General features: G+C 40.0%; 1 protein-coding gene across 3 annotated transcripts in view; it reads right to left on the bottom strand.

Annotated features, from left to right (window-relative positions):
* METAP2 (methionyl aminopeptidase 2) overlaps positions 1-9,825 on the bottom strand; it is a 41,583-nt gene extending 31,758 nt beyond the window's left edge. Inside the window, exons 1-3 of one of the 3 annotated variants that reach the window (XM_059186562.1) lie at positions 9,589-9,825; positions 7,717-7,824; positions 230-295 (exon numbers count right to left, since the gene is read on the bottom strand). In XM_059186562.1, the coding sequence (XP_059042545.1) occupies positions 230-295; positions 7,717-7,824; positions 9,589-9,739 (325 nt within the window). In that variant the 5' untranslated portion in view covers positions 9,740-9,825. The remainder of the gene's footprint in view (positions 1-229; positions 296-7,716; positions 7,825-9,588) is intronic. The other 2 variants (XM_059186560.1, XM_059186561.1) reach the window with 2 other exon arrangements.
* Positions 9,826-15,447: the final 5,622 nt, after the last annotated feature.

The raw sequence follows: 15,447 nt of genomic DNA, 5'->3' as shown, positions 1-15,447 counted from the left end.
CCAACTTATTATTAATATCCCTTAGCTCAATAAGGGAATAAGATAAAGAAAATGCCAACAGATTGTTAAATGAAAAAACAGTTGTGAGTTTCACTAAATTCCACCTCTAATAAGCCTAAATTTAGTTCCTTGACACACAATGGGATCTAATGCAATTTCAAACCTATTCAAACCTGCTGGTTAATAGATACTTTTTATTTGTCAGGTAAGATCAACTTAAGACACTAACGTCCTCTCTTCTTCTTCTTCTTTTTCTTCTTCTTTCCAGCTGCTCCATCTCCATCCCCATCCCCATCTAGGAAAAAAGCATTACAAGTACATATTTATTTAAACCTCATAAGCAGAGGAACAAAGCAAGCGCAAGCCGACAAGTACACACACACACACACAAAGCATCTTAAACAGGATATAATAAAACTGACCCAATATTCTTAGAAAAGAATTCTGAATACTGCTAATGTATAAGAATTTGACTTGTGTAACCAAAAGCACTAAGGAAACTTTACTTGACTTAATCTAATTAAAGAACTTTGAATAAGATACTCTTAAGAATAAAAAATGCATTAGCAGTCTTTTTCAAAAGCTAGGAGAAGAGCTAGTGTTAGTTTAATACCAATAATAATGACTGTGTGACTTTACCTAAAATACTAGTTTGCCTACATACACTTCGTGGTTCAACACTTGTATTTCATGACCTCATGTGATTCTCAAATCAATTTTATGAAATAAAACAAGGAATGTTTAAGGGACATGTCCAAGAAAATCCCAATTAGTAAATGGCAGAACCAGACCAAGAATATATCACCTGATACTAATCCAGGGAGGAGTATTTGAGGTGTCATATTTTAAAACCTTTTCCTGCATAGCTACTATTAGAGAAAGAAAAGTTCTCCTTCTGGATCATATTATATGAAAAAATCAGAGGGCATATATACTTTTCCTAGGTTCATAGTAGAACCTGATGCCCCAAAATGGGGATTATTAAGAACTATTTCAAAAAATTGCTTGCAAGGGGCACCTGGGTGACTCAATCGGTTAAGTGTCCAACTCTTTTTTTTTTTTTTCCCCAAAGATTTTATTTATTTATTTGACAGAGAGAAATTACAAGTAAGCAGAGAGGCAGGCAGAGAGAGGAGGAAGCAGGCTCCCTGCTGAGCAGAGAGCCCGATGCGGGACTCGATCCCAGGACCCTGAGATCATGACCTGAGCCGAAGGCAGCGGCTTAACCCACTGAGCCACCCAGGCGCCCTAAGTGTCCAACTCTTGATCTCAGCTCAGGTCTTGATCTCAGGGTCATGAATTCAAGCCAAAGCTGACAAAAGAGCATCCCAAACTGCCAGTATCTGCCTGTAAGGGTTTTTTGGTTGCTTTTTAAAGATTCTATTTATTTATTTGAGTGAGAAAAGAGAGCATGAGTGGGGGAAGGACAGAGGGTGAAGGACAGACTCCTCACTGAGCATGGAGCCAGACGTGGGGATCGATCCCAGGACCCTGAGACCATGACCTGAACCGAAGTCAGATGCTTAACTGAGCCACTCAGGTGCCCCTGTCAGTTTTCTTTTCTTTTCTTTCTTTTTTTTTTTCTTAAGATTTTTAAAATTTATTTGACAGAGATCACAAGTAGGCAGAGAGGTAGGCAGAGAGAGAGGGAAGCGGGCTCCCTGCTGAGCAGAGAGCCTGATGCGGGTCTCGATCCCAGGGCCCTGGGACCATGACCTGAGCCAAAGGCAGAGACGTTAACCCACTGAGCCACCCAGGCACCCCCACCCCCCCGGCATTTTTTTTGTAACTATCTTTTAAGAAGTCCATACCATACTCCTGAACTTGTGGAAAAGATCAAGAATGGTATTATGCTGGGGCGCCTGGGTGGCTCAGTGGGTTAAGCCGCTGCCTTCGGCTCGGGTCATGATCGCAGGGTCCTGGGATCGAGCCCCGCATCGGGCTCTCTGCTCAGCAGGGAGCCTGCTTCCTTCTCTCTCTCTCTGCCTGCCTCTCTGCCTGCTTGTGATCTCTCTCTGTCAAATAAATAAATAAAATCTTAAAAAAAAAAAAAAAAAAAAAAAAAAGAATGGTATTATGGCCAAGATTAATAGTGACTTAAAACATTTTAAATAAAGGTATCAAAACACTGAAGTGTCTGAATTTCTAAAAACACTGCTCAATAAATTTCATCATGAAGCACACCTACCTATCCACAAATCATACTGCTATGAAATAAGGATGAAAAGGAAGCTATGGCAGACAATTAGACGTTGACAGTTTAATAGGATGTTCACCATATAGCATTTTAAATGTTTCACATTGTGCCAGTAACTCATGGCTAGCATCAGCAATTTTAAATCATGAAATCCACACCCATAAAACAATGTCAAATGACTGCTTACATTTTCTGCTCCAAGAGCTCCTCCCTTTTTACTCCCAGATAAGCAGGAGCCATAAAAGAAATCTTCTCACCACTATATTCTATTATAATTATCACACAAAACTGCAACCTTTTTTTTCTTTTTGAAAAATGATTAGGGGCTTACTATGACCCCTACTTGTCTGTGAGCTCCTTAAAGATTACATACCATTTCCTAAATTAAGACACAGGGCTAACTAAGCATGTGATAAATACTCTTCTCAACAAATGTTCTTTTAGTTTATTTTATCCTGGTGTTTTTCACCTAAATGATAAATAGGAAACAGCAATTTAGCAAAGATGGAGGTAACATGAGATAGGGCTTTAATGGACTGATAGAAAATTGCCAATGTTTGACAATTTCTTACTTATGAAATTGCAATTTCTTTTATTATTATTATTATTATTATTTTGAGAGAGAGGGAGAGAATCCCAAGCAGGCTCCACATTCAGCACAGAGCCCAATGCAGGGCTCCATCTCCCGACCCTAAGATTTTGACCTGAGCCAAAATAAATAGCTGGTAACTCAACCCACTGTGCTACCCAGACACCTTTTTTTTTTTTTTATTCAAAGATTTTCTTTTTTATTTTTAAGTAATCTCTACATCCAATGTGGAGGTGAACTCACAATCCTGATATAAGAGTTGCATGCTCTATCAACTGAGCCAGCCAGATAAATCACAAAGTTGCAATTTATGGCTAGTCTTATGGAATTGGGTACAGGAAACATAGGAACACAGCAGAAACACAAATATGGCTGACTTACTCATTATTGGTTTCTAGATTCAAAAGCCCAAAACACAACTTGCAATTTCCTCATGTGTCATATAATCTAATTCACATATTCTACACTGCAATTTTAAAATAACCTTCATTCATTTGGGGCACCTGGGTGGCTCAGTGGGTTAAGCCTCTGCCTTTGGCTCAGGTTGTGATCTCAGGGTCCTGGGATCAAGCCCCACATCGGGCTCTCTGCTCAGCAGAGAGCCTGCTTCATCCCCTCTCTCTGCCTGCCTCTCTGCCTTATTGTGATCTCTCTGTCAAATAAATAAATAAAATCTTTTAAAAAAATAAATAAATAAAATAACCTTCATTCATTCAATAAATGTTTACGGAGTTCTTAAGTGCCAAGTAATAAGGACAGAAAAGCAAAACAAGATAGTCTTTATTCTAGAAGAATATTCAGTGCCTAGCATACTGCTACATACATTAGACTCAACCTGAAACAAATGCTTCAGGATGTATAACCAGTTTTAGGGGTCCCTGGGTGACTCAGTTAAGCATCTGCCTTTGGTTCAGGTTATGAACTCAGGGTCCTGGGATCAAGCCCCACATCGGGCTCTCTGCTCAGCGGGTAGCCTGCTCCCCCTGCATCCTCCACCCTGCCAGCCTCTCTGCCTACTTGTGATCTCTATCAAATAAATAAATAAAATCTTTTTAAAAAAAAAATTAACAATACCAAGTGCTTAAGAGATACAAAGGACCTGGAATTCTCAACCAGTGTGGACAGGAAAGCAAAATGATAAAGCTACTTTGAACAACAGCTTGATAGTTTCTAATAAGATTAAACATAGACTTCCCATATGACCAGCAATCCTACTTTTAGGTACCCACCCAGGAGAAATGAAAACCTATGTCCACACAAAGACTTGTATGCAAATGTTGTCTTTATTCATAACACAAAAACCAGAAACAACCTGAATATCCATCAACTAGTAAGTGGATAAACAAATCTGGAATACTACTTGCAATAAAATGTAATGAATTATTACTGATGCATATGCAACTGGATGACTCTCCAAAGTATCACGCTAAGACAAACAAGCCAAATAAAGCTGCACGCTATAATAATTCCATTTATAGGACACTGTAGAAAAAACTACATAACAGAAAATGTTATCAATGGTTGTGAGGGACCACGGGGTGGAGCAAGAGAACGGACTACAAAAGGGTGAAAGGGAACTTTTTTGTGGAGATGGAAATGTTAAATGAAAATGGTCTATATCTTGGTTGTGGTTACACAAATGCATCTTTGTAAAAACTTACCAAACTACAGACTTATAAAAGGTGAATATATAGAATATACAGTATCGTGAGTAAATCTATATAAACGATGGACTTGGCATAATGATGATGTGTCAAATGTATGTTCATCCATTGTCACAAATGCACCACTCCAGTGGGGGATGTTGAAAATGCGAGAGGCTTTACATGTATGGTGGTAGGGAGTATACAGGAAATCTCTGCACCTTTTGCTTAATATTGCTGAGAACCTAAGTAAAACTGTTCTAAAACATAAAGTCTATTTTTTGAAAATAGTGAATATAGTCCTGGGCAATATATGTACCTTAATAAATCTGACTTGAAACTTCACTGAATTACTTCTAGCACATTGCCAACTGCCGACAGGATTAACTTTTCATACCAATACTCCAGTTTCAAATTAAACACATCTAAAATTAACTCAATACTTTCTTTTTTGTCTATACCCCCCACCCTCAATCTCTTAACCCACTCTCCCTACTTCACAATTTCAGTGAACGGCACCAATATTCTGTCACCAATTCAAACCTCTAGAGTCCATCTATGCCTCTCCTTCCTTCTCCCCTGATTTAAAGTCTTTTTTTTTTTTTTAATTTTTTTATTTGAAAGAAAGAGATCACAAGTAGGCAGAGAGGCAGGCAGAAAGAGAGAGGTGGAAGCATGCTCCCTGCTGAGCAGAGAGCCCAAAGAAGACTTGATCCCAGGACCCTGGGATCATGACCTGAGCAGAAGGCAACAGCTTTAACCCACTGAGCCACCCAGGAGCCCCTGATTCAAAGTCTTTTAAAAGTCCTCTGAATTCTGCTTCCACAACCACTATTCCACTGAATTCTTCCCTTCCATGCTCATTTATGCCCACTTCAGAGAGAGAGAGCATGGAGTGGGGGGAGGGAGAGGCAAAGCCTGAAATGAAGCTCAATCTCAGGACGCTGAGATCATGACCTGAGCTGAAATCATGAGTTGGAAGCTTAACCAACTGAGTCACCCAACTGCCTTCCCACCAATTTAAATAATCATTACCACATGCCTGGGCTGTTAAGTGCCCTCCAAAATGATCTCCAAGCCTTTCCTGGATGTTTCCTTTTTCCTAACAACACTGCATATACATGAGGACTAAATTATTTTTTATAACATTCTTCTCTTTTTTTAAACAATATTTTTTAAGTAAACTTTATGCCCAATGTGGGGCATGAACTCCTGACCCTGAGATCAACAATCTGACTCTATATCAAGAGTCATATGCTCTACCAACTGAGCCAGCCAGGCACCCCTATAACTTTCTTTTAAAAATGCTCCAAGGCTCCCTCAACAAATCATCTCATATGGCCAGTAATGCACTATTCAATACACTTTGAATCCATTCTCAGCACTGTCCTGGCCCAAAGTGGTCTCTTCTGTTTGGCATTATACAAGTCCCATTCCTTCCAAAGAGCCTTTGTTCAGCATTCAGCCTGCAATTCCACTTAGCCCCTCTTTGTTTTGTTTTAGAACAAAGATTCTGAAATACTAACTTTCCATCTTCTTAAAGAACTCTCACAACAGATTAGTAGTACTGACTGATACTGATTTTTGAAGTGAATTAGGAAAGTAACTCTATTGGAGAAAAACAATAGTTCTAAAATCATCTTTAAAATGACGTTAAAACGATTTCCAATCTGACAAAAGTTTCTCCTTCAATGTCAAGAGATTTGTACAACTTTGTAAAAAAGCAATGGAACAAGGAACACTCTTCAAGATTAACACTGTGATACTCTACACAGTAGGTCTATAGCAATCTATTTTATAACCTTGAAATTACAAGCCCCTTTCTTGCTAAGAGCTCAAAATATGTTCATAAATTGAAACACAACCCAAGGTAAAATGGACAAGGGGTTTGCTTAAGGAAAAGCTAACTATTCTCTTGAACCTTGGCACCTTTTCCATCAAATTTTGACTCTAAGTTCCTTGAAAGCAGAGAGCTTATGTTTCTGAAGGAGAAATATCTACTCTGCATTATCCTAATATGACAAAGTACAGCAGGTATTTTCTGCTAAGGCTTGGAAGACACAAGCCCAAGTTGACAATGCTTAAGGAAGAGCAGTAGGTCACAACAGTAGATAATTGAGAATGGGAAAGCTCCATCTCCCCCTCTACCTAAAGAGGCTGTAGAAGAGATAGCAAATATTACCTCCACTGTCTTACTGATAGCATCAATTTCTAGAATTTCAAGAATTACTATCTTTAAGAAATCTTACAGGACCAACATACTATAAGAGGCTAGAGGTCAGGGAATTTATAATAGAGTTCAGAAGGACTCCAATATACTCCTTGAGAATAAAGTGAGGGGGCTTTCATACAGAGTGAAAGGAACAGACCTGAAATCAGGTTCTAGGTTCAAAACCATGACTCCACTCTACACATAGCAGTTGTGTCACACTGGGTAAATGACATAATAACCATCACTTCCTGAGAAGAGTACCTACTTTGCTAGGTTTTGAAAAGTAAAATGAGAACACATGTGAAAGTATCCTAGGACAGTGGCCTGTACATATTAGTTGTTCAATAAATGTTAAACAGTCCTTCAATTTCTTCTTCTTTTTTTTAAGGATTTTCTTTCTTATCTTTCTTTGAGAGAGTGAAAGTGAGAGAGCACAAGTAGGGGCAGCGGCACAGGGAGCAGGAGAAGCAGGCTCCCCGCTGAGCAGGGAGTAGATGGACAGGGGGCTAGATCACAGGACCCTAGGATCATGATCCTCGCCAAAGGCAGACACTTAACTAACTGAGCCACCCGTGTCCTCCAGCAGTCCTTCATTATCATCTTAATACCCCCTACTTGGCATTTTGCCAAGTACATTTTTAAAAAGTTGAGATCTGTGTAATTGGAGCAGTCATTCAATTTATCCAACTTTTTTTTTTTTAATATTTTATTTATTTATTTATTCGACAGAGAGAGATCAGAAGTAGTGAGAGAGGCAGGCAGAGAGAGAGAGGAGGAAGCAGGCTCCCCGCTGAGCAGAGAGCCCGATGTGGGGCTCGATCCCAGGACCCTGGGATCATGTCCTGAGCCGAAGGCAGAGGCCTTAAACCACTGAGCCACCCAGGCGCCCCCAATTTATCCAACTTTTTAAGAACTGTTAATACCTTTCCCTTTTTATCTGTGACACTGTGACACTGAGGCTTTAATGTTCATTAAAACATCAGAGAACCATAAACCATATGGACAAATACATTTTGTTTAAAGAATGTCATATCTTCTTGCTTTTCCAACCACAAATATCAAATTTACCATTTACCTTCATCGTCATCATCTCTTTCTTTCTCTTCCAATGCTTGTCTTTCCAATTGTCTTGCTACCTCATCAACTGAGGCTCCTGATTCTTTATCAGGTTCCTGTTGCCCTGCTGATCAAATATAACATAAATCAAATCTAAAAAAGATAGTTTCCAATCAGAATATGTTCTAAGGATCCTGGAGAACACACAAGTCCTTTCCTGCCTGATAAGTATTTGGGAAACAAACACAGAAACATTATTGTGAACATTACAGAATTCACTTAATGACAAAACCCCCCACATCTAAGTAGCTTTGTCCTTTCAACAAAATATCTATTATATTTTCTCTGTGCTAGCAACTAAAGGATAAACAAAAATGTGCATTGGTCCCTATCCAATTGTTAAAAGTACTTAACAATTAGACTACTACAACAAACACTTTATTTAAAACAGGTAATTGATAGGTAATAAATGCTGAAGGTCTTAGAGGAGGATTTCTACGGAACACTGGGAACTTCAAGTTTTCATGAGAAGTCAGTCATCAAGCTAGGCTAGGAAAAACAAAATAAATTGAAAAGATAATTCCATTGCTAAAAACCAAAATTCTTGAATAGCTAAGCACAAGACCAGCCCCCCCCTCCACCCAAGTGAATACAATCTCGCTGTAGTAGCAATAGATATGTGTAGAACGAAATAGTATTACGAGTTAGCACATACTAAAGTGATATTCTGGCTACAGCAGAGGATTCATGTTGAGAGATAAAAATGTTAAATATTAGGGGCATCTGAATGGAAAAACTGAAGAGTTCGGATTTCATCTGAAAGCCAGGAACAGCCACCAGACTATGTCCTGGGATTAAATTTTCTCTGGAAGGGTCCCAGCACCAACAACTTTCCCTTTTCAACTTCCATTTAATAAAAATTTCAGAAAGATATATATTAACCCTTTCCAACCTCTCTCATCTTCACCTTCATCACTTACAACTTCTCCATCTGTCTCTCAATCCTCGTGTGACTGATTTTAAAAACAGGTACAAACATTGTTTTCCTAAAACGAAGGACCACGTACAACAAAAAAACACGGACTTCTTAAAATAAAACATTTAAGCTCCTAACGCATAATGGAATCCAAGTGTAAACTTTCAGCTGTTTTCCTTGCCTTACCAGTGGATTTAGAGAAGTTCCATTCCAGTCTATAGAATATTCTACCCGAACTACCTGCAAATGGCATCACAATTCAGGCCTGAAAACCCTGAAGCTTGACGATGCTATGGTTCAGGCAGGTGAAAATTTGCAACATTACCACATATTCTGCAATTACTCCTCGGTGACATGACCGCGTGGGCACACACACATATACACACACCTCAAAAGCGCAGCCGGCAACAAAAATTCCTCTGTAAACCCGGGAGGTGGGGGGGAGGTGCGGCCAGGGCACTGAGACTTGCCCACTCCACCCCCATCCTTGAAAGTATGTTCCAGAGACCTTCAGCAAAGAGGCGACCGTATGGGGTCAGAACTAGATTTTTGAGGAGGGCAAACCGCCAGAAGGGTGACAGGACTGAGCCGTGTGCGCAGCTTCGAGTCCGCTGCACGATCTGTGTGGGAGCTGAGTTCTGGCACGTCTAAGGGCTCAGGCCCAGCAACCCCAGAACCTCACGACCAGCTGAGGCACCCTATTCACCCCACCCCAACAGCTCCCTAGTTCCACAGAAAGAGAAGCTGCCTTTTCCTCACACTAGAAATCTGTAACCTGGTTTTGACACACGCTCTGTCCTGGGAATCAGTCCAGAGCAGTGTTCGAGTCCTCACTTTCTGTCACCCCCGCCGGGCCTGGGCCGAGCCGTTCGACCATCCCCGGCGGCGACTGGAAACACATAAAACCCCCTTTACCTGTGGCAGCCCCTTTACTCTTCTTCTTCTTCCGTCTTTTTTTCTTGGCTGCTTCCTCAGCTGTAGAGGCCGCTCCTTCTTCTCTGTCGTCTGGATCCAAGTCGCCATTCAGGTGGCTCCCGGAGGACGCTGCCTCCTCCACGCCCGCCATATTGCCCGAGAGAGCGCGAGAGAGAGTGAGACAGAGCGGCGAGGGCCCACTCCTTCTTCACCCACCCACACCAGCGACGCCGGAAGCTGCTCTCGATGGTTGGAGAGCAGGGAATGCTGGGATGTCGGAGGACTCATCTGCGCAGCTCGAGCGCGAAAGAGCGCGGGACTATACTTGAAAGAGTCGCTCAAGGTGTAGTTTCTGAAGCGCCGGCCGAGCTGGAGCGAAAGCTCTTTTTTGTCCCGCGCCTTGGGCGTTTCCGGGGCAAATGTGTTGGCGTTGGGTCAAGTTGAATACCTGTTCTTTGCCCTGTGGCCAGGTCCAGCGCGCAAGAGGGAAGGGCGTGTCTGCTGGAACGGAAAAGTTTTATATTCGTGGTAATATGAAGCGTACCGGAAGCGAAGAGAAGCCCCCCAAAAATGTGTTTGCTTGTACACCTTTTTTATGACTCAAAAGGATTGCGTTGTTTTTCAAAATTACAGTTCACGGCGAGGCTGTCCAGGCACTTAAGGAGAAAAACCTGCGGGAGAGACTCAAGAGGCAGTCAGGAGGGGTTTCTTATTAGAGAAGGCAAGGGAAGACCGCGTCTGAAGACGGAGGGAGTGATTAACTGCAGAGTGCTGCTGGGAGGTCAAGTAAGAGGACTGAGGAAGGTCTGTTGTGTATAGTAACATGGAGGCCAGTGATAACTTTAGCAAGAACTACTTAGGTAGAAAGACGGAAGCCGGATTCAGGAGAGCTGAGGAGCGAGAAGGAGGTGAGGAAATGAATCTCCTCATCCTTCAGATATCCGCTTAAATGCCGCTCGCTCTGAGACTCCTTACTCAGTAATCTAAATCTCCTTTTACGACCTCTTGTTGAAGGGTTAACCTTTTTTCATGGCGATTTGTAATATAATCGGTTCGATAAGTTGTTTTATGTCTGTCTCCCCAACTACCTGAGCTCCGTAAGAACAGGAATCCTGCGTATTTTGTACTCTATTACCAGCACCCTAGAGCTTAGTCTGAGCTCAGGAAATATTCATTATATAAATAGAACTTTAAAAGCTCCAAGTCCTTTATTTCGTTTTATCCACTTTCGAGTTGAGGAAATTAGAAAGTTTTGTGAGCTTGCATCAGATCCTACAGTAAGTGAATAGCAGAATCTAAGCCCAGGTCATCAGGCACCAAAAGTTTAATAATTCGGTATTCTGCCTTCCCAATTGAAATTTCAAATCAGTAAATTGATTTTACAAATTAGTGGTTGATTGTAGACTTGAAGTAATTTTTCTTGATGGATGATTAAAAAAGGAACGGCACAACTCTGTACCTTCAAGAAACTTCAGATTCAATGAGACAGACATGTAAATAAATATGAATAACATAAGGTGGTAATGCTTTCCTTAAGTCATATATTAATCATTTCCTATTCTGAGCTCGTCCATCACAAAGCTGAGATTTTAAGAGTCTGAAAGATCTTCATACTAGGGGCAAGAATGTGGCTCCTCAAGCTCAGGAGAAATCAAAGCTCTCACCCTTTCCAGGCGCAAAGTTACTGCCAGAAGCTTTTGAACAACCTTAACAGTAAAATATCCCACATCAAAAATGCCTGCAAAGCTTGTTGTAAGTCTTTGCAGTTCCTCTCTAAATTCTGGGAACACTTGGACTATGGCTACTATCTCAGACCCTGTCTGGGAGACACAGGGTCCTGGAGAACAGAAACAGAATGGTAGCATTGGTAAATGAATTTTCAGAAAGGGATGCTGGAGATAAAGGTTGATCTACAAAATTTTCAATGTCAAAATAATATTTTTTCAGTAAAAGAACAATGCTAAAATGCAGTGATAAAACATAGTTTCTTTGTTGCAAAGGGATTGTACTCTACTTCCCCTTTCTTGAAAAAGAGGCAAGAAAATAAAACTTTTAGTATAAAAACAGTGCATATCTTAACAGTATGGTAATGGATATTTACTGGATGATTATTTTCCAGGACACTTCAGTGTTTGAGGTAACTTAAGTACTTAAAATGACACTTCTTATTTTCCTCATTTGGTTTCTTCTACAAGAGGAAATGCAATAGGGCAAAGGAATGAAAAATGTTGAAAACCAAAGAATCTAAGAGAACTAAGAATCTAAGTAAAAAAAAAAATGTAAATACCAGCATAGCCTATATTTTTTCCAGAAAACTACATAAAGTAATTTTTGTCTCAGATGGTTAGCTAGATTAGTAGACAAAAACATTATTTTCCTTAGGGAAGTATTTTTCCAATTATAAAGTCAATGAATTATAATAAAACATTTTTATAATATTTTATTTTTAAGTAATCTCTATACCCAATGTGGAGCTTGAACTCACAATCCCAAGATCAAGAGTCACATGCTCTACTGACTAAGCCATCAGGTGCCCTGATATAATATGACAGTTGTTATATTGTCTAAAAATTTAATTTTTTGCTGAGAAAATCTGGATCCTAAAAATGAACATTTTTAGCCCCAGCCTTATTTTTTATTTTGAAGTACTTGTAGAATAGATGATGTTGGGTTTTGTGACCCGACAAAAATTTTTTTAAAACGCCATACTTTGTTAATTATCAAACCATTTTTTAAACCTTTCTGAACAGTGAAATCTTTAAGTCCGCTGGTCTGTAGTTTAAAAAAGAATTGGAAATGACAGAGCCTCACAGTAGGAGAGACTTGATAACAGTAATGATCAGAACTTATATGTTGGGGGGCTAGAGAGGAGAGGTTGGATTGCAGAAACATTTTTAACCTAGAATTAAAACTTAGTGGTCCATTAAATGTGGAGAAGTAGGAGTTGAGGATGACACCCAGCTTTCTGACTTGGGTTCCTGGGTGGATAGTGGTACCACTCCCTGAGATAGGGACTAAAGGAGGAGTAGTAAGTTTTGTAGGAGTTTGAGGGGAAGATAAGCTTTGGACATTTTAAGTTTGAGATGTCTGCAGGGCATCCAGGCAAAGATATCTAGTAGACAGTTAGAAATATGGGTCTAAAGATACAGACATGTGAGTTTTTAGGACTTGAATATGGTAGAAGGCTGTGGATGTGGTAGTACAGAGAGAAAAGAAAAGGGCCCAAAACAACACAACCCAGAAGGACACTAACGTTCAGGGATTTTGTTTGCTTACGATGAGAGTGGAAATTCTGCTAAGAAAACTACAGAGGAATAATAGGACAAGAAGTAGAAAATGCTTTAGAGAATAGTCACATGGAAATAAGGAGAGAAGAAAGTTTTACAGAACAAAGTTTTGGTTAATTCTATCAGCTGCTGATAGGCCATTGATTTTGGAGAGAGCCTTTCTTGAAATTAAATGGGGCTTTTTTTTTTTAAGATTTTATTTATTTGACAGAGATCACAAGTAGGCAGAGAGGTGGGCAGAGAGAAAGGGGGAAGCAGGTTCCCTGCTGAGCAGAGAGCCCACTGCGGGGCTCCATCCCAGAACCCTGAGACCATGACCTAAGCCAAAGGCAGAGGCTTAACCCACTGAGCCACCCAGGTACCCCCCCCCCTTTTTTTTTTAAAGAGGGAGGGCAGAAGGAAAGGGAGAGAGAGAATCTTAAGCAGGCTCCATGCCCAGTGCAGAGCCCAATGTGGGGCTCAATCTCATAGCCCTGAGATCATGACCTCAGCCAAAATCCAGAGTCAAATACTTAACAGACTGAACCGCCAAGGCACCCCTAAAAGTGGCTCTTTGCCACATGCTTTTCTATAATCCTTTCTCTATTTCTGTCCAACAATATCCTAAGTTACCTTTTATTTTTCAACACGTTCTTTTTGTAACTGGAGAATAGTTAGGTACTTTATAATAGAACTTCTTTACCTTCCCCATATTCTCTATGTAGAATATATTAAGGCTGTGGTCTTTGGGGAAGACATATATGGTTGCAAGCAATATTCCTATGGCCAACATGTCATGAGTATCATTACCCACATGGAAGCTTCAAGTGTTTATTAGTCAGGGATACATAGGAATCAATATTAAGAGTTCATAAAAGAAAGATAAGAACAGCATGAAATACTTGAGACAAATAACAGTACCATTCATAGGCTCGCTCTTCCCATCTCTCCTGATAATGTTTCCCCACTGCTTATTAAATAATGAGGGTTGGGTGCCTAGGTGGCTTAGTTGGTTAAGCACCCAACTCTTTTTTTTTTTTTTTGTAAACATATATTTTTATCCCCAGGAGTACAGGTCTGTGAATCGCCAGGTTTACACACTTCACAGCACTCACCAAAGCACATACCCTCCCCAATGTCCATAACCCCACCCCCCTTTTCCCAACCCCCCTCCCTCCAGCAACCCTCAGTTTGTTTTGTGAGATTAAGAGTTATGGTTTGTCTCCCTCCCAATCCCATCTTGTTTCATTGATTCTTCTCCTACCCACTTAAGCCCCCATGTTGCATCACCACTTCCTCATATCAGGGAGATCATATGATAGTTGTCTTTCTATGCTTGACCTATTTCGCTAAGCATGATAAGCTCTAGTTCCATCCATGTTGTCGCAAATGGCAAGATTTCATTTCTTTTGATGGCTGCATAGTATTCCATTGTGTATATATACCACATCTTCTTTATCCATTCATCTGTTGATAGACATCTAGGTTCTTTCCATAGTTTGGCTATTGTAGACATTGCTGCTATAAACATTTGGGTGCACGTGCCCCTTTGGATCACTACGTTTGTATCTTTAGGGTAAATACCCAGTAGAAGCACCCAACTCTTGATCTCAGCTCTTAATCTCAGGGGCATGAGTTCATGTCCTGCATGGACCCTACTTTAAAAAAAAAAAGAAGTTGAGGGTTATTTTGAAGTTAAAGGTTGAGGTAGGCTGAGTTGAACTCGGACTATATTGTGAGTGAGGTTGTAATATGGAGATTTTTCACATAATTTTTCACACTTGAAAAATTATGGTGGACCCCACAGATTTTTTTTGTTTATATGATGCCATAGATTGAATGTGTCTCCCCAAAATTCATATGTTGAAAACTAACCCCAATCTGATGGTATTTGAAGGTGGAGATTCTGGGTGGTGCTTAGGTCATGAGAAGAGAGCCCTTATGTATTTTTACAAAAAGAGGCTCCTAAAAGATCCCTTGCCTTTTCCACATATGAAGATTCAGGCATCTATAAACCAGGAAGCTGGACCACACCAGATATTGCATCAGACAACTTGATATTGTCTTACAGTTACTGAGGTTTGGTTGACTTTGCTTTGTTTTTTATTTTTATTTTTTCCCTTTTGCTTCAGTTTGGATGGTTTTCATTGCTTATTCAGTTAATTTTCATTTCAGATACTATATTTTTCAGTTCTAGAATTTCCATTTTGCTTTTTCATAGTGTCCAATTCTCTATTAAGATTTTCTATTTGTTGTCTTATTACATTTATGTTTTCCTATTAATATTTAAATACATAATAGCTGCTTTCAGGTTCTCATCACCTATTTTCATCGTCTCTCTCATTTCAGTGTTTACAACTTATTCTCCTGGCTAAGAGTCATATTTTCCAGTTCTTTTCATGTCTAGTACTTTGTTATCTTATTCTAGCCACTACAGACACTATTCTGAGTGACTCTTTAATATGAAATCTACTAACCATATATGGGTGTTAAGTAATTGAAATGTGACTAGTCCAAATTGAAGTGTGTTTTAAGTGTAAAATGGACTCTGAATTTCAGTGGCCCAGTGAGTTAAGCCTTCGGCCTAGGTCAT

This window comes from Mustela lutreola, chromosome 8 (assembly GCF_030435805.1).
Source record: "Mustela lutreola isolate mMusLut2 chromosome 8, mMusLut2.pri, whole genome shotgun sequence".
NCBI lineage: Eukaryota > Metazoa > Chordata > Mammalia > Carnivora > Mustelidae > Mustela > Mustela lutreola.
The sequence above is the reverse complement of the archived record's forward strand: the minus strand, read 5'-3'. Positions and strand labels throughout refer to the sequence as shown.